The sequence below is a fragment of the Prosopis cineraria genome, unplaced genomic scaffold (genome assembly GCF_029017545.1).
Source record: "Prosopis cineraria cultivar Desert tree isolate PC_DT_omini unplaced genomic scaffold, ASM2901754v1 PC6, whole genome shotgun sequence".
Lineage (NCBI taxonomy): Eukaryota > Viridiplantae > Streptophyta > Magnoliopsida > Fabales > Fabaceae > Prosopis > Prosopis cineraria.
In genome coordinates, this window is record NW_026555337.1 from 370465 (window position 1) to 395562 (window position 25098).

A 25098-nucleotide genomic window follows, 5' to 3' on the forward strand; every position below is an offset into this window, starting at 1 on the left:
TTTTGTGTGAGTCTTGAGGTGTAAATAATGTAAAAAAAAATAGAGAAAGGGAAGGCGGATGAATTTCATTCACGTGTGTGCATTGAAGAAAACAAGGAAGAGAAAGTAGGGTGTGAATTATTACGTGGGACTCACACTTTTTTTTTTCAAAACAACACAGCCACCCTTCTGATCTCATTTTCTCTTCCCTTTCCTCATTTCTCTTCACGCACGACAGAGAGAACGGATATAGAGCGAGTGTGCGTCGTCGATGAGAGCTGATTTATAAGGTGATGCTTCATAATAAGATACTTCAAATGAAATTTTAAGTATTCTAAGACTAGGTAAGTGTTCTAAATATTTTTCTTAGTCGTTTTTCTCTTTGAGCTGCAGATTTTGAGATTTTAAAAAATCTAGGGTTTGAAAAAGGAATAAATTTTTGATGAGTAAATCTGGTTGTTGGGATTGTTGGTAGTGTAATAAATATTTTAGAGTATTATTTTGTTAATAGAATTAGAATTTGAGGCATTTGAGTTTATCCCTAGATTCTTATGGGTAGATTTTTGGTTAAATTTAAAAATATAAATTGATTTGTTGATATTTATATGATTATTTGTGATGAGAAATAAATTATTGTTGCTATAGAATAATGATTCTAGGCTTGAAATCAAGTTTGCAATTTTTGAGTATATTTATGTGCGAATTTTTGGAAAAAAAAATTTTGATATTAGAAAATTATTTGAATGAAATTATTGTGAAGGAGACTATTGAACCAAGTAGATAGGTTCAAATACATGAAATTAAATTTTAGAACTCAAGAGGCTAAGACTAAGGTCTTAAAAAATGAAATAAAATAAAATAAATACTTAGGTGTTAGAGTATGAGTGAAAATTATGTTAATAATATTATTGACACATTAAGATATGATCAATTGTAGATTAATTTTCTTTTGACACCATTCAAACTTTGAAAAGCTTTGAAAGTGTTGTAATTTGAGTGGTAACATTTGACCTCTCAAAGGTTGAGGTAACTGGGAAAAATTTATTTTTATGCATTTGTACATTAGTTAATTAATTATGTTGATGAAATAAAAGAATATATATATATATATATATATAAAATTTGAAATGGTTATTTGTAATGCATGTAGCTTAGTTGAGACTCGAGGATTTGTGATCAAGTTAATTGTGACTTGGTGTGAGTAATGAGATTCATGGTTGATGATGATGTGTACATCCTTGATTATAAATTGTGGATTATGCATAGTGATGAGTTATATATGAGCATGTTGAGTTTTATATGATGCTAATGTAGTTTTATATGATAATATAAAAATTAATGTAAGAGGCATGATTGAAATATGATGATTCTTGATGTTTGTTAAGCAAGAAAGTTGATGAGCATGTGGGATAATTGTGAATTATATATATGAGCTTTTGAAATGTATTTTCTCATGAGTATGATCATATGGTGGGAGTTCGCCTTAGTGAAAAAGTTAGTGATTATGCAAAATTTATATGGTAGTTGGCTATTAACCAATAATCCTAGGGGTTATAACCACTACTTATCTTGTAAGGTACTGTGGCATTGTTCCTATTAAGGGACTTGACCCTACTGGCCTACCTGGAGTTTTGGGTATGACACCCCATAGTGTGTGATTTGGGGGAAACCGTATTCATAAGTGAGTAAGGTAACCTTAACCAGGTAGCCCCTCATGATATGATTAAGGCCTTGGGTAGTCTCACTACATGGACGATCCCTTTTGGTTGTTGGCCCACGAATTTCATATCAAAGGAAATAAAGGGGGATATAAGGGAGAGATTGATCATGCATATTATTATTATCATGCTATATGAGTGATTGATGGTTATGTTGAGAATATAATTATAATTATAAAAATGAGAACATGTAGTAATTATGCGAATAATGTATATGTGGCCACTTGTGTAAATTTTGTACTTGACTTTATTCTTGAAATTATTCACATGAGTTAAATGTTAATGTGATTAACATGTTATTAATGTGATTGTTTGCATGGTCGCCTTGATAAATTTATTGGCCACTTGCATTCATAAATAATTATCATACATTTGTATAACTCAAATGTACCTTGGTTACTGAGTGGTTGTACTCACCCCTCTCTTTTAACATATTACAAGAGCTAGCTTATCTCAAAAGAACAGAGGAAAGGAGCAATAGGCCAAGTGATAGTAATCACTTCTGTAGGCCTTTTTCTTTTTATTTTGATATATGTATTTAGTTTATGATATTGCCAACTAGGATAATATATTCTTGATCCACTTGCATTATAGGTTTTGTGTTAGGGAAAATGTATTTTGGGTCCTGAAGAATGTGGTTTGATTCTTGTGCTATATTAACAGGCCAAAATATTTGTACAAGTGGAAATAGTTATTATCTTCTTAATTTGAGAACTTGAATGTTGTTATGGTCTTCCTTTGTGTTTTTGATGTCCAAGGGTGAGCAGTTGATATTAATTATATGTGAATGAAAAGGAAAATTCATGCACATGATGGGCTATTAATGAATAGATGATATATAGAGTATGATGATTAGGTAATGGTCATTGTGATAAATGTAACACCCTCAATTTTACAAACCGATTTTTCGCAAATTATTAATTCAACAAATCATTTTTTATTCATTGAACCCTTATCATATCCTTATCATGGTAGAAAAATTTCTACCATGATACATCTAAGACAATATACCACAGGTCTTAAAATATCTCAAAAAGTAATTAAAACTATGAGGAACAGACATGATCCTCATAGCATGTTATTCAAATTAGGTCATGAATCAAAAGGGACAGACATAATCCTCTTGGACATATAAATGCATTTAATAAAAAGGATTAGAGTTTACATGCTCCATAGACAAGATATGTCCTAAGTTGGCACAAGATACATTGTATAATCCAAAATAAGAGGCAGCGTAAAAGATGGTGTCTCATACACCATAATTACACCTCTGGTGCTTTCTCGGCCGGATTCGCTCCTGTAAAAATATTAACCACTGGGAATGAGACTTAAAAGTCCCAGTAACCAAAAATTAATATGTAATGATGCATGTAGATGTAACTAATCATGCGATTGCTAAGTGGGCACACAAAACATTTAACCGAACAATATTTTCAAACAAACCGAACAAGTATTTAATTGCATGACTGCACCTTATATCCTCCTTTCACCATGCTCGGACGCCAAATCACCCGGCCAAAGGTAAGTTGGACCAAGCGACACGCCAATCATTGGATCCAATGAGGGCTTACCACGTGGTAATAATTAACCGAACAGAAATTCCCATTAACACCATACATTAAATACCCTGACAAGTCATGCATCATTCAAATATCCAAACAGGAATATATCCGAACAATAATATCTCATCATGATAAACAAAAATAAATTTTTAACCCACTTGGCAATAATTTCAAACAAGTATATACAATATTTATTTTCAATAATTCATAATTTTTCCAAACAATAAAACAACACATAACCATTCACAAACACATCCATCACAACACATTAATAATGGTTACCTTGTGTCTTGAATAACAAGTTCTCCTTCACAACTCCTTTTTCACCACTATCTTTGTCAATATAATTTACATAATTATTTCACAATACTATATATTAATTTTACATTAAAATAAATAACTCTAATTTAAATAGTTAGAAAGTCTTAGATCTATAATCCATATTAACACTAATTTAAGATTTATGCCTCATTTAACTTTCCAAATTCTTTTCTAAAATTCTCGTACCCTAATAAACTATTTTTTTATCCTCAAATCACTTCTAGTATCACAATTTTATCCTTCTATATTCTAAAAATTCGTCCAAAAATAAATTAAATTTTAAAATTATCTTGAAGCCTCAAATCACCTTTCTATAACCTCAAAAATACCTATTCATACTTTAATAAATATTCAATAATCATAGGTTTATCCCTACATCTCAGATTCCACATAAATTCAACCATATAGATCTAGATTTTAACTCAAAAATTCTTAAACATGAGTTTCAACCTCAAGAAAATATTCTATAATATTTATTATATTCCTAAGAGTTTTAACCTATATTTTTAATCCATCATATCATCAGATTAACTATCCTATAGAAAAATTTTAATCAAAATATTTACTCTATCCTACAAAATAATCATATCACTAGAAAGCTAATATTATTTAGAAAATAATTATAAAATTAATTTTGTAATTAAATGAATTTTTAAATGCTAATCTAAACAGGAAAGTTAGAACATACCTGAAGAAAAAGAAAATAATCCCCCTTGCGAGAAAACGCTGAGCAACGTGAGAGGAAGAGAGAAAAATAATATAAAAATGGGATTGTGAGTCCCAAAATTATATTAAAAAAACTATAGGTTTGAATTTAATTATTCAAACCTTTGGGCCAAAAGTTGCAATTTCCTCTAAATTGCATCTTAGCCTCTCATGCTTCCTAATGCACACACCCCCTCCTTTTTATACATGAAGGCACCTCTTCTCTTCCCTCATCTAACCAATGTTGGACTTAGAAACAACAACCTTCCACCCCCCCTTTTTTTTTGTTCCTTCTACCTTCTTTTTTTTTAACACACACATAAAAAAAATTATTTATGTATTATATCTTAACTAAATATTGCTTATGTGGTTTTAAATTTAAATTTTTTAATTCATAATTAAATACCTAATCATAATATTATTTCTAAATAACCTCAAATAATATAAATTCCTATTATTATCATTTTTTTCCTCAAAACCTAAATTCCACAATTTCTTTATTATATAAAAATCAAGATGTTACAATAAATGTAATTGAGACCTTGGCCCCCCGTTGTTAGTTATGGAAGGGTTTGAGTGGACAAGTGTTATGTTGTAAATATGTATATATGTATTATGGAGTAAGGCATAGAGAGAAAATAAAGGGGGAAGCTCTTCTCCCATGTTGATGTATTTTCTTTATCATGCTTCCGCATATGTTTAATTGAATGATATGAGTTCTTGAAATATTTTAAAAATTTGGGATCCCTTTATATTGAATCATTTATGAAAATATATATTAAGAATTTATTTAGGTTAATTTCTTATAGGATAATCCTTTTGGGTTAGTCCTTAATTTACTATAGTTAGTCTGATGATTAAGTCTTAATTTAGGACACCCTTTACGTAGTGATTGTAAATTTGTCAGGATAACAAGTTTAAAATCATTTCTTTTCTATAATTAAAATTGGGAAATTGAATTGCAAATCATGCTATGTAAAGTTGCAAATTTACAAGTTCTACTCTTGAATCCACAGTTGCAAATCTTATTTTCCTGAACATATAACTTGTTTGGGTAAAATTCAATGTTAAGTTGTGTGTTTTAGAGGAGGAATACTATTTGCAAAATAAATTACGTGGAGTCACAAATTTTGGAGTAAAGGTTTCAAATCCATGGGATTAATAATTCATTTCTTGTTTTAAATTTATATGTTGAACTCCTTATTCTAAATTGAAAATAAGATCTCTAATTGTAAATTAAGGACTGTACATTGCAAATTAGGGAGTAGTAGTTGCAAAGCCCTAAAACTACGTCAGTCATTTCTCATCCTAAAACTATGTTAAACTTCTGGTTCTAATTAAAAAAAAAACAAAGAAAGAATGTTACTTGCAAATTAAGGAAATTTGAGTTGCAAATTAAGAAGTAGTAGTTGCAAATCTCTAGGATGAATCAAGTCATTTCCCTTAAACTTTCATGCCAAACTTATAATTCAAATTAAAAATGGGAATACTACTTGCAGATATGAAAACACTAAATTGCAAATCAAGGAGTAGTAGTTGCAATTATCTAACACTGACCAAATCATTTCTTATATTAAATATCTAACTTAAAAATGGGAACTTGGCTTACAAATTAATTTTCAGATTTTGAATAGGGAGTACTAATTGTAAATCCTTGTAACTAATCAAGTTATTTTTTTTATTTCAATCTTCTATGTTAAAATTATGATTTTAGATTAAAAGTGCGAATCTTACTAGCAAATTTGGAAATTATAAGTTGCAAATTTGAGAGAAGTAATTGCAAACCTCTGACCAATTCATTTATCTTAAATTTCCATGTTAAACTTTATTCCAAATCAAAAATGGGAACATCATTGGCAAAGTAAGGAACTTTAAGTTGCAAATTCAAAAAAAGCATATCTAAGTCATTGGTACATGGCATCAGTTATGATTAATTATAGCACATATAAACATCATTAAAGTTCATTTGGATTTTTCCCCTACCCTCTTCAATCAGTTAATACTACCATAGAAGCAAGAACCTTATTTGTCTTTGTTCCTCTTATGGTTAATTAGCCACCAGAGCAAATCTACTCAAAAACTTCATTTTCACATTATTAAAGTTTCTCAACTTCTTCTTCGCCCTTTGTTTGATTTGGATCTACAAATGATAAATGATGATAGAGATGTAATTTGTCCAAGTTACTTTCCTCTATTGGGTAGGTGAGGCAAATATAGTTGCCAAGATCATTGATTGATTGCTACAAAAAAGATACTAGTTACAACAGTGGCTCACAAACAACTTCAATAAAGAGCATCTTGAAAAATGTCAAATTAGTTAGTTTCAATAAATATACTCTATTAACCATTGTAACTCTAGCTGCAAATATTACACAAAGTTACAATTTGTAGAGCAGTGGCTGCAAATTCATAAAAATGATCCCATTATTTATGAGATTCAGTTTTCATTCTTAGATATAGAAAGTCTAGTTATAAATGTTACTATATGAGATTGTAAATTATAGAGTATTAGTTGAAATTCTTAAAAATGATCAAATAATTTGCAAGATTTAATTTTCCTTCTTTAAAACAAGCTATATATAAACTATATCAAATGGGTTATGTCATGTCATGTTTAATATTTTTTATTTATCAAGGACATATATAGTTTTCTAGAGAGCCAAAGAAAGTACTTTTTGAACCTATAAAACTTAATATATGAATTTTTAAAGTCAACCTTAACTACTAGATTTTTGGAAATCCCATAGTACATGGTTTTTTTTTATAAATCAAGTTTTGGGCCATAAAATGCCTATTTAACTTCTAAACAATATTTTTAAAGTTATTAAGGACCTTCCAAACTTTAATCCAAGACAATTTTACCCTCAAAGAATTTTTATTAAGTTAATTATGTTATTTTGTTATGTGGCTCGAGTCTATAAAAATTCTAGAACTAGGTTCTATTTAAAGTGCAAAAGTTTTTTCAAAGTGAAACTTTTTCTTAGAACCTAGATCTTGTAATAATAATACTTTAGTAACTCGTAAAAGGTTTTAAAATAAGCTCTAACAATTAGTATGCTAGAAAAATTCAAAAAGCAAGTTAATGAAAGAAATCTTCCATCAATTTATCAAGGCCATTAATAAGCACAATAATAAGCAAGACCCGTAAACCCAAAAGAACCCATTGTTGCAGTATGTTTTCCATAAGTAAAACCATTTGGCCAAGTATATTCTTTGATGAATAACCTAAAGATGAAGTCCACCAAGAACCAAAAAAAAAAAAAAGAGCCCGAAAGCAAATTAAACTAATTCCTACTCATTAATTTTGTCCCTTCTTAGCATTTTACAAACTATTGTTAGAATTTAACAAAATAACTTAAGGTGTGATAGAGTTTAGTGTTGTCAACTTTCTTAGCTTTTGTCAACAATATCTACATCTTTCTCAATCTCTTCTTGTATGTAATTGAGTGTGATAGAATTCTCTCTCAGTCTTTCTTCTCTTCTCTACATGCTCATGTCATGTTTATGGGATTGTGAAGGAATTTTGTATATGGCACATATATGATTTAGACATCGAAATGAAGAGACGGAGTCCAAAGCTTCAGACATGGTCAATGAGGACTTTTAAGGCCTCGTAAGGACCTTTTGGACTTCAATGATATTTGGGAATGTCTTAAAAGTTATCTTGAATAAAATTGATCCCTTGAAACATATTTGTCATTGTCCCTTGTTTATTAAAATCTATTTTTATAAGGTTCAGTGTAAGATTTTTAATCTAACAAAATTTCTAAACTTAAAAATGGGCTCGAGCTCAAATCCTAAACCTTTACTATTTTTCTTTTAAAAATAAATTAAAAATTAAAAAAGAAAAAACATAAACGTTCTGTAATTTATTTTTTATATTAGTCCGTGAATTAAACTAAAATTTGTGGCCATGAACTCCATCTCCCTTTTGTTTCTTCAATGAATTTCTTATTTAAAATATTTTTGTGATTATGTGATATTGTGAAACAATTTTTGGTTTGATTCTTTAATTTGTTTAATAAGTTTAGGTATGGAATATTTGATTCCTCTAACTTCAATTTTAAATTTAAATCGTTATGAGTATATTGGCTGTGCGAGTGAGTCTATAATGATAAACTATTATTTTTTTATATATAAGACTGTTTTGATGATTTGAAATTGGTTTTCTTCTTTCATCTTATCTATATACAATTTATATATGTATGCCTCAAATGATTAGCATGTATAAATCCTTAATTATGATTATGATATAGGGAGAATTTCAAATAAGAATAGAGCTGTAACTTAATTACTGGTGGGTCTCAAAAAAATCTAAAACTTTAGTTCAAAATAGGAGGATCAAGGCACCCGATGTTGAAACTTAATTAATTAAAAAAATAAAACTTTTACTTTTAATATTGGTTGCCTTAGCACCCGATGTTGAAAGGCACCCAACGTTGAAAATTTTTTAAACACCCATAACTCCTATGCCTTCGTGTAACATCCCAATTTAAATTTTAATAGTTAATTTAGATTAATAAAAATTTTGAAAAATATTTAGAGGTGAGCAAATTAGTAGGAGATGATTATTAAATCTAAATATAATTCTAAATTAAAATTAAAAAAATTAATTAATTAATTAAAAAATATTAAATTATTATTATTATTATTATTATTAATAAAAGAAGAAGAAAAGGTATGAGAAAAAAAATGAAAGAAGAAGAAGAGATGTTTTCAGCTGCCATGATTACATATAAAATAAAAATAAAAAAATTGGGGAGGAGGGACGCTTTCGGTGTAATGTGTGTACATATATAATAAAAAAAAGAAGAGAGAGGAAATAGGAAACAATAAAAAAAATATGTGGGACCCGCAGTATTTTTTTTTTATAAAACCACCATCTCTCCTTCGTTTCTTCATTTCTTCCCTATACGCAAGCTGAGGCAGAGAGCGAGCAATGCTGACGGAGAGGCTGACTGATTTAGAAGGTGAAGATCCATAATAGGATACTTTATATGAGATTTTAAGTATTTTAAAACTAAGTAAGTGTTCTAAACATTTTTTTTAGTCATCTTTTCTCTTTGGTTTCTGATTTTGTGGTGGTAGAAAATTTAGGATTTAGAAGAAGGATGAATTTATGTTGAATAAATATGGTTTTAAGGTTGTTAGTAGTGTCATAAATATTTTAGAGTATTATTTTATTGATAGAATTGAAATTTGAGGCATTTGAGTTTATACCTAGATCCCTATGGGTAGATTTTTGGTTAAATCTAAAAATATAAATTGATTTGTTGATATTTAGATGATTATTTGAGATGAGAAATAAATTATTATGACTATAGAATAATGATTCTAGGCTTGAAATTAAGTTTGCAATTTTTGGGTATTTTTATGTGCAAATTTTTGGAATAAAAGGAGAATTTTTGATATTAGAAAATTATTTGAATGAAATTATTGTGAAGGAGACTATTGAACCAAGTAGATAGGTTCAAATATATGAAATTAAATTTTAAAATTCAAGAGACTAAGACTAAATTCTTAAAAAAAATGAAATAAAATAAAATAAATACTTAGGTATTAGAGTATGAGTGAAAATTATGTTAATAAAATTATTGACACTTTGGGATATGATCAATTATAGATTAATTTTCTTTTGACACCATTCAAGCTTTGAAAAGCTTTGGAAGTGTTGTAACTTGAGGGGTAACCTTTGACCTCTCAAAGGTTGAGATAATCGAAAAAAATTTATTTTATGCATTTGTAGGTTAATTAATTAATTATGTTAGTGAAACAAAAGAATATATATATATATATAAAAAAAAAATTTGAAATAGTTGTTTGTAATGCATGTGACTTTGCTGAAACTCTATGACTTGTGAGTAATGAGATTGATGGTTGATAATTATATGTACACTCTTGGTTATAAGTTGTGGATTATGCACAGTGATGAAAGTTGATGAGCATGTGGGATAATTTTGAAATATATATATGAGTTTTTGAAATGCATTTTCTCATGAGCATGATCATATGGCGGGAGTTCGCCTTAGTGAAGGAGTTAGCGGTTATGCAAAATCCATATGGTACTTGGCTATTAACCAATAATCCTAGGGGTTATAGCCGTTACTTACCTTGTAAGGTATTGTAGCATTGTTCCTATTAAGAGACTTGACCCTACTGGCCTACCTGGAGTTTTGGGTAGAGCTAGTTTTAGGTATGACACCCCATAGTGTGTGATTTGGGGGAAATCGTGTTTATAAGTGAGTAAGGTAACCCTGGCTCGGTAGCCCCTCATGATATGATTAAGGCCTTGGGTAGTCTCACCACATGGACGATCCCTTTCGGTTGTTGGCTCACGGATTTCATGTCAGAGGAAATAGGGGGGATATAAGGAAGAGATTGGTCATGCATATTATTATTATCATGCCATTTGAGTGATTGATGGCTATGTTGAGAATATAATTATAATTGTAAAAATGAGAACATGTAGTAATTATGCGAATAATGTATATGTGGTTATTTGTGCAAATTTTATACTTGACTTTATTCTTGAAATTATTCACATGAGTTAAATGTTAATGTGATTAACATGTTATTAATGTGATTGTTTGAATGGTCACCTTAATTAATTTATTGGCCACTTGCATTCATGATTAATTATCATGCATTTGTATAACTTAGATGTACCTTGGTTACTGAGTGGTTGTACTCATCCCTCTCTTTTAACATATTACAGGAGCTAGCTCATCTGAGAAGAACAGAGGAAAGGAACATTAGGCCAAGTGATAATAATCACTTCTGTAGGCCTCTCTCCTTTTATGTTGATATGTGTATTTAGTTTATGATATTGTCAATTAGGATAATATTTTCTTGATCCACTTGCACTATGGGTTTTGTGTTGGATAGAAAGACATTTTGGGCCCTTGAGAATGTGTTTTGATGTTTGTGTTATAGTAATGGGCCAAAATATTTGTGCAAGTAAAAATAATTATTATCATGCTTCCGCATATGTTTAATTAAATGATATGAGTTCTTAAAATATTTTAAAGACTTTGAATCCTTTTGTATTAAATAGTTTGTGAAAAATACATGTTAAGAATTCATTTAGGTTAATCTCATAATGGATAATCCATTTGGGTTAATTCTTAATTAACCATGGTTAGTGTGATGGTTAGTATGATGATTAAGTCCTAATTTAAGACGCTCATTACACTTCGCCCTTTCAGTGCCTTTATCTTCATCTTAGTCTTTACAGCCCCCTATAGTCACATCACCCATAGCCTTAGTCCCCCTTTCCACCGTCTTCCCATTCCACCTCTCACCTTTCATCCCAGCCCACCGCTCGACCTTCCCTCCTAGTTCACCCCTCCCACATCACCCTTCACCCTCCATTCGCCACCTTTCCCTTCCTCCTTCGCCCCTTTGCTTAGCCCCCTCCCATTTCTGTAACATCCCAATTTAAATTTTAATAGTTAATTTAGGTTAATAGAAATTAAAAAAAAATAATATTTAGAGGTAAGAAAATTAGTAGAAAATGATTATTAAATCTAATTTAGGATATAATTCTAAATTAAAAAAAATTTAAAAAAAAATTATTAAAAAAATTAATTAAAAAAAATTATTAAATTATTATTATAATAAAAAAAGGGGGAAAAGGTATGCAAAAAAAAAGGAAGAAGAAGAGAAAACGAATTTGCTTTCGGCGCCGCATGAATAGTAAATATAAAATAATAATAAAAAAAGGGGAGAGAGAGAAGAAGAAATAATAAAAAAAATGTGTGGGACCCACTGAATTTTTATAAAACTCACCCGTTTCCTTTCATTTCTTCAATTCCTTTCCTGCGCGCGAGCTGAGGCGGAGAGAAGCGAGTTGCCGGTGTGAAATATCTAAATTTTTAAGGTAAGAGTTTTTAATAGGATATTTAGGGTGTGATTTTAAGCTTTTCAAGACTAAGTAAGTGTTCTAAAAATTTTTCTTAGTCATCCTTCTTCTTTGGTTTCTGAGTTTGTAGTGGTAGAAAATTTAAGATTTGGAAGAGGGATGAATTTATGTTGAATAAATATGGTTTTTGAGGTTGTCAGTAGTATAATAAATGTTATAGAGTATAAATTTGTTAATGATCTTTGAATTTATGGCTTATGGATTAAATTCTAAACTAGATCTGAAAATATATGTTGATTTATTGAGGTTTAGATGATTATTTGGGATGAGAAATGAATTATTATGGTTATAGGATTATGATTCTAAGCTAGAGACTTAATTTTTAATTTTTGGGTATTTTAGGTGCGAATTTATAAAATAAAAACAAAATTTTGATAATAGAAATTAGTTTAGAAGTTGATTTTTAGATTATTAATGTTTATTGATAATTAAAAGAGGAGTTAAAAATTATACTTAATAGTATTAACTATAGATTTGTATTAAGATTGAGATTAGGAATTATGTTATATTTTTAATTCTATTATTAGAATTATTTTATTAGTTTCAAAAATTGAAACTAATATTTATAAATAATATGTTATTTGTAGATTGTATTACTGGTGAAGATTGTGGTGAGAGAGAAATTTTAAGGAATAATTTATTGAAAAAGCCACAAGGTAACCATGCTTTTAATTTGTGATTAGTGTTACTTCATGTTAATTGGGTGATTATTGAGAAACTTATGAATTTTTGTAATATTGTATAATTGTGCAATATTATTATGAATTTGTTTAATTATTGTGGGAGGTGTTGGGAGACTTGCTATTATTGTTGTATTTATGTGCCACGTGGTATGCCCCTATTGGAGCTCAATAGGTGGTTTGTAAGGGCTCGGGCTAATCTACCTTTGGCCGGGTAATTTAGCACCGAGTGAAGGCTACGGCTCGAGGTTAATGGAGGGATATAAGGATGGTTGTTTGTGTGTATTGTAATATTTCATATATTTATTGGAATTATATTATTTTTAATTCTCACTTAGTAAGCACACAATTAACTGTTTGTATACACTATCATAAATTGGCTTTGGTTACTGGGACTTTTGAGTCTCATTATGTGGTTAACAATTTTCAGGAGAAGAGCCACGAGTGACACGTGGAGGAGTCCCAGAGCTTAGTGGTATAGATCCACTGTCTCTTTTGGGTATTTAATTTATGATTTATAATGTGTTATATTGCCAATATTAGGGCTTTTTGTTTATTGTCAATTATATGAATATATAAATGTAATCATGCCTTTTAAACTATTTCTATTTTTAGTACAATTTGGATGACTGTAATTTTAATATTTGGTTTACTTTGGATTGGTTAAAATGGCATGATTATAAGGCCAAATAACTGATTTGTGTTGAAAATTTATTAAATTGCTTATTTTACTTGTTGGGAGTATAAGGATGGACAAATGTGATTTAGTTTACTTGTTGGGAGTATAAGGATGGACAAATGTGATTTAGCCTAATGGCATGTGGGAGGTAAAAATTTATCTGAAATGTTAATTATAAAATATTTTATATTGAAATTATTGATATAAAAATGTGTTGGGTGGCTGTAACCCAACTATGGTTGAGTTAAATTATTTAAAAAAAAAATTTGGTGTGTTACAATTTCGCTCTTCCTACGTCGCCCCTCAACCTCTATCCACTACCCCTCCCTTCCCCTCTCCTCCTCCTCCACCCTTCCCCTTGCACCCCACCCATTCGACTCCCCTTAGTTTAATTAGGAATTTAAATTTTTAAAATAGTTTGAAAACAATAACATGCACATTAGTTCTATTCTTCTTTAGGTAATGACATATGGAACATAGTTGGATAAATGCTAGACAAACAAGTGATGAGTATGATAATGGCGTGAATGAGTTTTTGAAATTTGCTAAGAAAAATATTGTTGATAATAATGAAATGTTCTATTGTTCTTATGTAAATTGTTTGAATGAGAGGAGACTAAGTGTTGCCCAAATAAGAGAATACTTTGTTTGTGATGGAATCTGCAAGAATTGCACAATATGGATTTAGCATGGTGAACGATTAAAAAATCATAGTGATACATGTCAATATGTGAAAGTTGATCACAATCTTGATGATGAAGTAGATATGGATGAAAATTGGTTAGAGAACATGATTTGTAATGTTGGGGAAGAGGCTTTTGAACGAGCATATGTATATGATAACTTATACACTAATGTCAAGAAGCCTTTATACCTAAGGTGTATTGATTTCAATCTATTTTCTAAGGTGTTAAAATTAGTTACCTTGAAGGCAAGAGTTGGGTGAAGTAACTAGAGTTTTATATGGTTGCTAAAGTTACTCCAAATAATATTTTCAAAAGGAAATGTACTGCCAAATCCTTATTGTGATACCAAGAAGATCTTGTGCTTTATGGGTATGAATTTTAAAAAGATACACGCATGCCTGAATGATTGTGTATTGTACAGAAAAGAGCTAGAAGAGGATGAGAAGTGTCTGAGATGTGAGGCACCACAATACAAAGAGAAGGAGGCTCTTGCAAAGTTATTGTAGTATCTTTTGATTATATTAAGGTTCAAGCGCTTGCTTATGAATACTAATAATGTGAAGAACTTGAGGTGGCATGTAGATGAGAGAATATATGATGAAAAATTTTGACATCTGGCCGATTCTTTTCAATGAAAAAAATTGATCAATTATTTCCTGAATTTGGTAATGAGCTAGGGAAACTCGAGCTTGGACTTTTTACTGATGAAAATTGTATAGACCATTTGAATTTGTGTGATTTCTATAAAATTTTGTATTGAAATTTGGATTATGTTGTATTATATGTACTGGAATTGGTTGGCTAGCAATAAATTGTATAAAATATTTTCATTTATAGAAATTGAAAAAATAAATAGAAATCGAATTAATTTTTTTAAAAAAATCACTTTTAACAATGATTATGACTATAATCACTATTAAAAGTATGACTTTTAAAATAATAGTACATTTAATTGCTATTAAAAGTCCCCCTTTTTTCAAAAAATGTAATCAATGGGTAACTTTCAATAGTAAACTTATAACCACTATTAAAAATTTATTTTTAACAATGGTTGTCCAACCACTGTTAAAAGTCATAAAATCTCTTGAAACAACAGCAGTTTTGTAATCACTGTTAAAAGTATTTTTTTACTTGCTATTAAAAGTCTATCTTGTAATAGTGCATTAATCTCATTCAAACTTTAAAACAATTAAAGAAGACCATCGCATGTACATTAAATGGTTTGGAGGTGAATTTATCATATTATCCATGTATGTTGATAACATACTATTAGATAATACTATCATCAAGGCAATTAGAATGATCAAGGATTGGTTATCCTTGAACTTTGTAATGAAAGATATGGGTGAAGTAAAATATATCTTGGGAGCCAAGATAAATGGAGATTTCTCAAAGAAACTCTTGTCTTTGTCACAAAATACTTACATTATGTTTATGCAAGTAAACTGAACAATAAGTCTACTATAATGTTTTTTTACTTGACATTCTACCATAAATTTACACTACCAATTTATACTATGTTCTTACGAAAGTAAATAATTGCAAGAATCTTATATTGATTGGCTTTGCATTGCTCAATCTAACAGGGAAAAAAGTAATTTTTGACGTAATATCAAAGCCTCTATAATGGAAAAATACACAAAATTTTATCGAGCTTGAGCTAAAAAGCCAAGTCATCATTTATTTCTTCTAAGCTAAAAATTTCATTATTCACATACTAAAGCGTACACATGGCTTCCTATCCTTTATCTCTACTTCTTTCACTTGGTAAGTAGTGGCTTAATTTCTCTATTCCTTATTACTTGTCACATTATCCTTATATGTCTATGACATGCTATTAGCCAATACTAGCTTCAAGGAAATTAAAATGATCAAGGATTGATCATCCTTGAACTTTATAGTGAAAGATATAGGTGAAGTAGAGTATATCTTAAGAGTCAAGATAAACAGAGATCGTTTAGAGAAACACTTATCTTTGTCACAAAACACTTACATAAGCAAAATTCTTGAGTATTTCAACATGAGACTGCAATCCTATGGACACCCCTATAGTCAAAGGTCATAACCTAAGTGAGAAAATGTGCCCTACTAAGGAATCTAAAATTGAACGCATGAAAAGAGTCTTATAATCAAGCATAGTTGGTAATTTGATATATACATTGAAGTGTACTCAACTAAATATTTATTATGTGGTCATATTTGTAAGTTGATTGCAATCCAACCTAGGTGACAAGCACTAGGAAGTTATGAAAAGAATAATGAAATGCTTTAAAGGGACCATAGACTATAAGCTGTTTTTTAAGGTAACAATCTGCATTTAGAAAGGTTGTGTGGGCGCTGACTAGATAGGAGATGTAGTTGATTAACATTCAACTTTGGGATGTGCATTCTTATTGAATAATAAAGCCATCTCCTGGATTAGTAATGAATAGACATGTGTATCTTTGTCCTCTATGGAATTAAAGTACTTAGTGTGCTTTGCCTCGATATAAGAAGCTATATAACTCAAGAGATTCCTAGAAATAAACCATAAGAAAAAGGATCCCATCCTGATACATTATGATTGTCAAGCTACCATAGCTTATACTAAAGACCTTAAGTATCACAGTAGGACTAAATACATAGACATCAAGTATCACTTGGTTAAAGATATGATTGCTAAGAAGTAAGTTATTTTTCAATGCATATTTACTCAAGAGATGGTTCCCTTACTAAACACATAGCCAACGATCCATATGTAGAACATGTGAAGTTTTTAAGTATGTAGGGAGTATGATATATTGAACTCATCTCATTATGCATTCCTTAGTAACATGACTACAATGGTATACAATATTCAAGGTGTCATACAGGTTTAAATGGTTAGTTCTCTCACATAAACAACCACATTCAATACTCATAAGGAGTAAAGGAGATAAGACATATTGTGATCACTGCCTATTCAGAGAGAACAGTGGAATGGTTGAGAAGAATCACATGACAAATGTCACCTCAAACAATGATATCAAGATGAGATCTAGAACTTAAAATTTGAATTAAATCATGGATACCCATGATCCATAGTACTTATAGCCAAGTAAAGAATTCCTCAATGAGGATGTCATGAGTGATTAATGAAATTTTAGTTTACATATTATGTGTATCTAAGATTTAAGCTTGAACGGTATTGACAAATGAAAATCAACATAGGCTCTTTAAAAGAGAAACACTGGAACATGTAATTCATACGGCATGCGCTTATTTGACTACAATAGTGAAAATGGACAGAAATACCTTGTTTTATTACTGTGTGAGTTTGAAAAAGTCCTTTCATAATACCCTTAGAACTTAGACTATGTCATAAGAGGTTGATTTAGTGATAGCTACTTTACCTCATACCCTGTGATTATGAGTGATTCAATCTAACAAGCAGAGTAGTTGAAACGTGACTGAGTCAGACTTGATTGACATATGGTTTGAAAGAAGATTGAACTAAAACGCACAATTGTGCTAGTGTTTAAGGCATTTCCCTTACAAGTTAAGAACCAGTAAGTGCAAGTACTAAGCATATGAGAAAGTAGTCTGGCCTAAATAATTAACTAAATAAGGATTAGATATGCCATAAGTAATGTATATAGGTAAATTTGCGGTGCTTGAGGAAACTTATAACTACAATGTAGGTATACGATAGAATGTCTTTGTGTACTAATCCTGTCATAACATAATGGTAGTCTTATCAAGTGCAAGTGGGAGATGTTACAATTTACAAATTCACCCTTAATAGGAATTGAATCATTAGAGTGATTAGTAGATCTAACATTATTCTAGTAATCATGAGGTTTAATTGAAATTGGGGATTAATGCGAGATTGATTTTTGATTGAATTCCAATTATAGAAATACTCCTCCGTAATAATGGCAATTATTGAAATCAATAATTCCCTCCATTATGAGGCAATTTAATGTTAATTGGGTTTTTTTTTCTACGATGGCCTCCCTTCGCTATAAATATAAGAGAGTAGTTAAAGGAAAAACTTACCCCAGAGCGAACATTTCTCTCTCAATGTTCATGCTTCCCCCTCTTGCTTTTTGCTGCATCTATCGTGCACTTTAGTTTAGACTTTGATAATCTAAACTCATATGACTAGTCAAGTAAATTCTATTATGACCAAATCTAATAAGACTTTGACCTAACTTTATTTTTTTTGTATATTATTTATGTCTAATATTCCTTCAGGTTAAGTATTGTATAGTATATTATTTATTTATTAATAAATTGACAACGCAATGTTAAAAATCTTATGACTTCAACTATACTGACTTGCATAAAATAGGAAGCTCAAGGGTGATCATTTTAACAACAGACATTATACATATTGTCTTGTAATGCCTCTCTGCTTCTTATTATAAAGAAAGTTAAATTTTTCTAGGAGTATTTTATAGTTCACAATTCACATTCTAAGTAGAGGTGAGAAATGGGTGGGCTTGGCCCATAAGAACTCAAGCCCTCAAGCTTGATTTTTAAAAAAAATTATCTAATTTTTAAAGCCTGACCTTTATTTAAAGGACTCGGAGTTAGGCCCATCATGATCATCATCATTCATCATCATCATTTGGATTCTTTAAAGATTAAAAATTTTAATTATAACATTTCATATTTTTTTTAAAACACGAATTATAATATTAGAAAAATAAAATAAATAATAAAAATTAAATTTTAAAGTATAAACATATAATTTAAAGTTTAAATTTAATTTAAAAAATGAAAATATTTTTTTTCATAGTTAAAATGAAAAAGGGCCTAAAAGGACCACTTGAGTCTGAACTCATTTTTTCATGGCCTATCAAGTAGGGTTTCAAAGCTCAATTTTCTTAAAGTGATATTTTTTAAACTCGAATCCTTATAAAAATGAGTTTAAACTAGTGGCCAGTCAAACCCAACCTTTATTCCTAACTCTAGTTATAAGTAAGCTTTATAATGTTTTTTGATGATTGGATATTTTTATTCCTAGATTTGATCCTCTTGTAAAAGTATGTTTTCATTAAAAAAAATTGAGAGGGACAAAAATAAAATGCCAAGCTATTTTAACTTGTTGTTGGGAGTCTAGGAGAGTGGGGTGCTTAGTTTATTCCGTTTGATCAAAAATATAAGCATTTTTCTTCAATTAATTTTGATTTAAAACATAAGTAACCTAATACATGTAATATATATATATATATATATATATAATTTACCCTTTATAGTTTATAATAACCTAAATCTTTGTATAAATTTATCTCACTGAAGTGTATTGATAATTGAGATTAGCAATAAAAGTAAACAATATATACTTTCATGAAAATGATAATTTTATGAGCATGCTTATTATACGTAAAAACGAACCATACTTTGATATGGCAGGAATAAGATTTGGAGGATGCGTCGTTAGAATGGTCTTAAAAAGCGGCGGCGGGTGGGGGGTGGGGGAAGCCTCGAAATAGACTGGTGGCCGCGATAATGTCCCAATAATGGGCAGTTGAACTTCAACACGCTTTTAATTTTATGGCTGACCTTGCCAAGCCACAATGATCAACAAAAGGGCATTTAATAAAGCGCCTCTTCCCCGACACCGTGCTCATTCTCATTGACCTTTCATTGGGTAGACCAAACTCAACATCGTCCATGTCCCGCCGCTCTACTATTTTTATTTTTCATCCCAATTACTTGCCGGATAGTTTATTTTAATTAATGGATAATTATATTTTTACATTAATTATTTTTTATGTTACTATCAACTAAACAACAAACAAAATAAGTAGTGAGTGACTTAAAAAAATATTTAAATATAAATTACGTTACGGTCATAAACTTTTCTTTAATTAAATTTACTAACATCAATAATAATTTTTTTAATCTAAACACACACTTAAATTATTCCTCCAACCAGGGTCCTCCATCAAGAGATTATAGAAGCCAGGTGCAGCATCTACTGCTCTTTTAGGCTTTTAGCCAGCAAGTCTGCCTCCTTGTTCAAACCCCGTGAATTGTAATGGAATCTCGCGTTGCAAAACCTCACGTAATTTCAAAACCATCCCTTATTTTTCTTCTTGATTATTACTATTTCTCTTTCTTGTTAAATAAAGTATATTTTTAAAAGTTTATATTTTTCTGAGAAATTAAGATTCTAAATTGCATTGAATTTTTCACCAAAAAAATTGTATTTAATTAATGTTATTGATATTCACTGTTTTACTCAACAAATTTATAAAATGGGGCGGAGGAAGTATTTATTTGTTATTGCTAATACCAGTCCCCAAAAAAAATGAAGTGCCTATCATTATTTAAAAATTTAAATTAGTTAAAATAGTCCCCCAACAACTTGCATGCATCTCCTCACATGAGAAACTGAAATACAAAACAAGTTGAAATTTATAACTAAAAATTGGATTGGATGCTTGGTGGAGTTGAAGACTCCCTTCGTTCAAAAACTGCTGTGGTTTAAGGTTTTTCCTTCCATAAAACCAAAAAAAAGAAGAAGAAGAGAAATATCAATATTTAAGAAGAAAAATAGGTAAGGGATGATTTTATAATAAAGTGCATTAATAAATCATTATTTTTTAAAAAATATGCTACTTATAAAATAGAACATCAAATCCATTAAAAAATATCAAATAAAATAAGAGGGAGGAAGTAACAAAAGTAATAATTGACCATCCAGAATTAAAAAAAGAAAGGTAGAAATTAACAAGTGGGAAAATTCAGGTAGAATGATGCGGAAAGGAGGAGCATGGTTGGGCTTGGGCTTTGACGTTGATGGGTGTAAAAGTCAAACAACATTAAAAAGTAGGGAGGAATGGTACTCCGGCGGAAATTAATAAGGAAACGCGGCTTCTAGAATGAATGCGGAACGGGATGCCAATTTGAAGTTCAAACTCGCCTAGAGTACTATATATGCACCAAGGCAGCATCATGATGGCATCTCACAGCACACAAGAATATAGGGTCCAAAATGGCCAAGCTGAGCGTTGCACTGGCGGCTGCTGCGGCGGCCATATTAGTTGCGGCGGTGAGTGGTCAGTCCGTCGCCGACATCGTCACGCCCGAGTTCTTCAATGCCATCATTGGCGAGGCCGATGCCAGCTGTGCCGGCAAGAACTTCTACACCCGAGCCTCCTTCCTCGACGCTCTCAACTCCTATTCTCAATTTGGCAACCTGGCTTCCGCCGACGACTCCAAACGTGAGATCGCCGCCGCTTTTGCCCACTTCACCCACGAGACCGGCCATTTTTGCTACATAGAAGAGATAGACGGCGCGATCAAGGATTATTGCGACGAGACCAACACGCAATACCCGTGCGCCCCCAACAAAGGATACTACGGTCGCGGGCCTATTCAGCTATCGTGGAACTTCAACTACGGGCCCGCCGGCGAGAGCAACGGGTTCGACGGGCTCAACGCTCCGGAAACGGTGGCCAACAATGCGGTGGTGTCATTCAAGACGGCTCTCTGGTACTGGATGCAACACGTTCGCCCCGTGGTGAGCCAAGGGTTCGGAGCCACCATCAGAGCCATCAACGGCCGCCTCGAATGTGACGGAGCCAACCCCACGACCGTCCAGGCTCGTGTTAATTACTACACCCAGTACTGCTCCCAGCTGGGTGTTGCTCCCGGTGATAATCTTACTTGCTAGATTTATTTATATACACTCCTACGTCAACCTACTCTATCATCCATCCCCTGCTTCATTTTAATTTGTTACCCTCATCAGCTTCAATAATAGCTTCTAATATTGCAGCCTTTCCTTCCTTGTATTTTGGCATTTTCTTTTCTCATTTCTCTTTTTTACTTTGACTCCTGCATCCCCGATTAATAGCGACCAAATATTCTACCTTAGTGGGTGGTGACATTGGATTAGCGTTGAGTAAAATTGATTGATGTAATTATAAGCATTATTTTAGATAAAATTGATGTAATTAAGACGCAAAAAGTCAGAGTTGCTTTTCATATAACATGATTTAGGAGGTCAAATGTGGGTTTTAATTGATGAAGGTGCTCGGATAACCTTTTTTGAAAATTACATTTAAGGGCTCAAACGTGGGTTTTAAAAATGGTGCTTCAATAGGTTTTTTTTTTCAAAAAAAAAAAAAACCAAAACAAAAGCACGTTTCGAGTTTCCAAATTGTTTTGCAATTTTTGGGTGGCGCTAGGAGGAATTCAAGAGATGAAAATTCCAGTCACTGATACACACGTGAATTGATCGCACATGCACGAGCTGCGAGGATGAAACTCAATACGTTACTACACACGCGCGTATGTAGGATAATGACGGCACATGCATCATGCATGCGAGACAGTGAGAGCATACAAGAGGATATTTAGAGCCCAAAATGGGGAAGCAGAGGTTTGTAGTGGTGTGTGGTTGTGCAACGGGATTATTTACATTATGGAGTTGGAGATGACTACTGCTGCGACGCTGGCTGCCAGGAGAGGCTTTAATCGCGTCAGGCACAAGAGTCCAAAGACGCCTACAACTTAAAGGCTTTACGCAGCCAACATGTTCACTCGGAAAGGTCCTTCGGAGTTCGGATAACACACATAATTGCCAGCTCCTCCCGCCAACTCAGAGACAGCCATATTGGAAGCGTTTAAATCGAAAAGCATAAACCCAATTTCCATGTTACAAGTGTTCATTCCAGCTCGCTTTCTGACAAATTTTGGAGATGGCCGCTAACCACTCCAAACCCGACAGAAGATCCAAAACAACTCATGGAAACACTTGCCAACATCTTACATGAAAACAACCGCAGCGTGCGTGTCGCTCGGCTCAGTTGGACGGATGGGGGACTTGATTCGGATTGTAAACAGGGTTTGGGCTCAACAAAGGGATTGGCCCAAATTAGTTGAACGTTGCCCTAATAGAATTTAAAAAAAGAAAACTGAAAAAAAAAAAAGAAAAACTAAAACGGAATGCCATCGTCCTCTGTTTTTGCGTCGACCTGGAGGAAAAGCCGAAACCAAACAGGGGAGAAGCAGAGAAACAACATTAAAACATACCAATGAAATTTTAACTGTTCAAATTTTACGTTTTAAATTTAAAGGTTTTTTTTATTTTTTATTAAAATAAAAATTATAAAAATGTTAACAAATTTATTTTATTACCAATCTTGAATGATATAAGTTTAATTTAAACAGTTCAATTTAATATTACAAATTTTTAGAAATTGATTATTCAAAAATACTTTAGATCATTTGAATTTAAAATTTTTAACTCATTGACTTTTTTCTAAAAAAATATTTTTTAAATGTCAATTTGGATATTACATTCAATTTTAATGTTATCTGTACTAAAATAAAAATTTTAAAAAATTTTAATATTTAATTGGACCATTTAAATCAAATTTATATTATGCAAATTGATGAAAAAGTAAATTCATTAAAAAAATTTAATTTAATTTTACTAAATATAAATAAAATAAAAAACTTTTAAATTTGGGTTGTATAAAATAAAATCTAGACAATCTAAATTTCATCGGTTTGATGAGCAACAGGCTAATGAACACTAAAACTGGTTTCACAAATTGAGAGAGGTTGTTCCTTCCTCTTTCATTCTTTGATATAAGACAAAATTTAAATGTTTTGAAATTCTAAATATAAGATGAAATTATAAGAATCAATGCTTTTTTTAAAAAAAAATTATGCCTTTCTTATTTATTATCATTTGGATTTCTAAACAATAATTCATTATGATTACTAATAATAAAGAATGGTAAAATTGAAAAGTTACAACTAACATTTCTTAATAATCACAAAGTTTATTACCATTTATAAGAATTAAAATTAGCTACCAGTTCCCGGTAAGAAAACCATTAGTTCGGATTAAAACCATGCATGTAAATATAGTTTTGTCTCTAATGTTATAAAAAATCCATTTCCAAACATAGGCGAAGATCAACTGATTATATATACTTGTTGACTTGTTGTAAAGGTACACCATAAGTTAAACAATTTAGTATGCAGAGACGGTTAATTAATGTGAAAGATCATGTCTCATTAATCCCGATGATCTTGGGTTAGTTAATTTTGCACATAAGGATAGGCTGGTTATTCTATAAATGTCATCAATTAATATTTAATTTAATCCGTAAATAATGTGAGGAGAAAAAAAAAAGGACGTGATGATGATATATGCATGTTTGTTGGACCTGCCTTGAGCTTGATGGAGGAATGATAAATGGAAAAGTAATAATAAAAAGAAAATGAAGGAGAGACAGGACCGGGAAGGAACACAAATAAAAGAATCTTATTTGAATGCAGATACAGAGGGAAGAAAAGGGAAGGAATGAGGGGGATCAGTGGCCGGGGCCTTTGGGACTGGGCCCGGAGGCGAGACGCATGAGCCAAAGGCCGAGGCTGGTCCTGGCGTCTTCGTAGGCCGAAGCGTATGCCGGGAGATGACTGCCTGGCCTTAGAACTCGGCTTCCCTCTGCACTCACAATCACAATGCCCATCCACATAAGCATCGTCATCAGCACGGCGCAAACTTTTGTGAAGCTCATGTTGCTCTCAACTAAGTGGGCTCGTGGTGGCGAGCAACCGATGGTGTTGTATTTATAGCGGCGTTGAAGAGCTTGCGTGTTGACCGAGCCCTCTGCTTGCTGGGGAAGCTGCCCTGCAACGCCCCCACGGCTTCGCCCTCGTTGCCGGGTGAACTCGGTATTGAATTTGTCAACGCCCATCTCTTTTACCATTGTGTCCTCCTCCTCATGCTGCTTAGTGCTTACAGAGTTTGAGTTTCCTTGAATTCACACTCCCTTGTTCTTGTATTTGAATTTGAATGGACTTTGCCGCACGTGTTTGAGGCACTCACCGCTTCTACCTACCTCCTCCCC

General features: G+C 31.5%; 2 protein-coding genes across 2 annotated transcripts; one reads left to right on the forward strand and one right to left on the reverse strand.

Annotated features, from left to right (window-relative positions):
* The first annotated feature begins 21175 nt into the window (after positions 1 to 21175).
* On the forward strand, positions 21176 to 22010 carry LOC129313778 (endochitinase PR4-like). The gene has a single exon (XM_054957153.1). The coding sequence runs from the start codon at positions 21219 to 21221 to the stop codon at positions 21897 to 21899; it is 681 nt and encodes a 226-aa protein (XP_054813128.1). The 5' UTR covers positions 21176 to 21218; the 3' UTR covers positions 21900 to 22010.
* A 2480-nt stretch (positions 22011 to 24490) lies between these two features.
* On the reverse strand, positions 24491 to 25073 carry LOC129312315 (uncharacterized). The gene has a single exon (XM_054954855.1). It carries the CDS (start codon positions 24955 to 24957, stop codon positions 24559 to 24561), a length of 399 nt encoding a protein of 132 aa, XP_054810830.1. The 5' UTR covers positions 24958 to 25073; the 3' UTR covers positions 24491 to 24558.
* Positions 25074 to 25098: the final 25 nt, after the last annotated feature.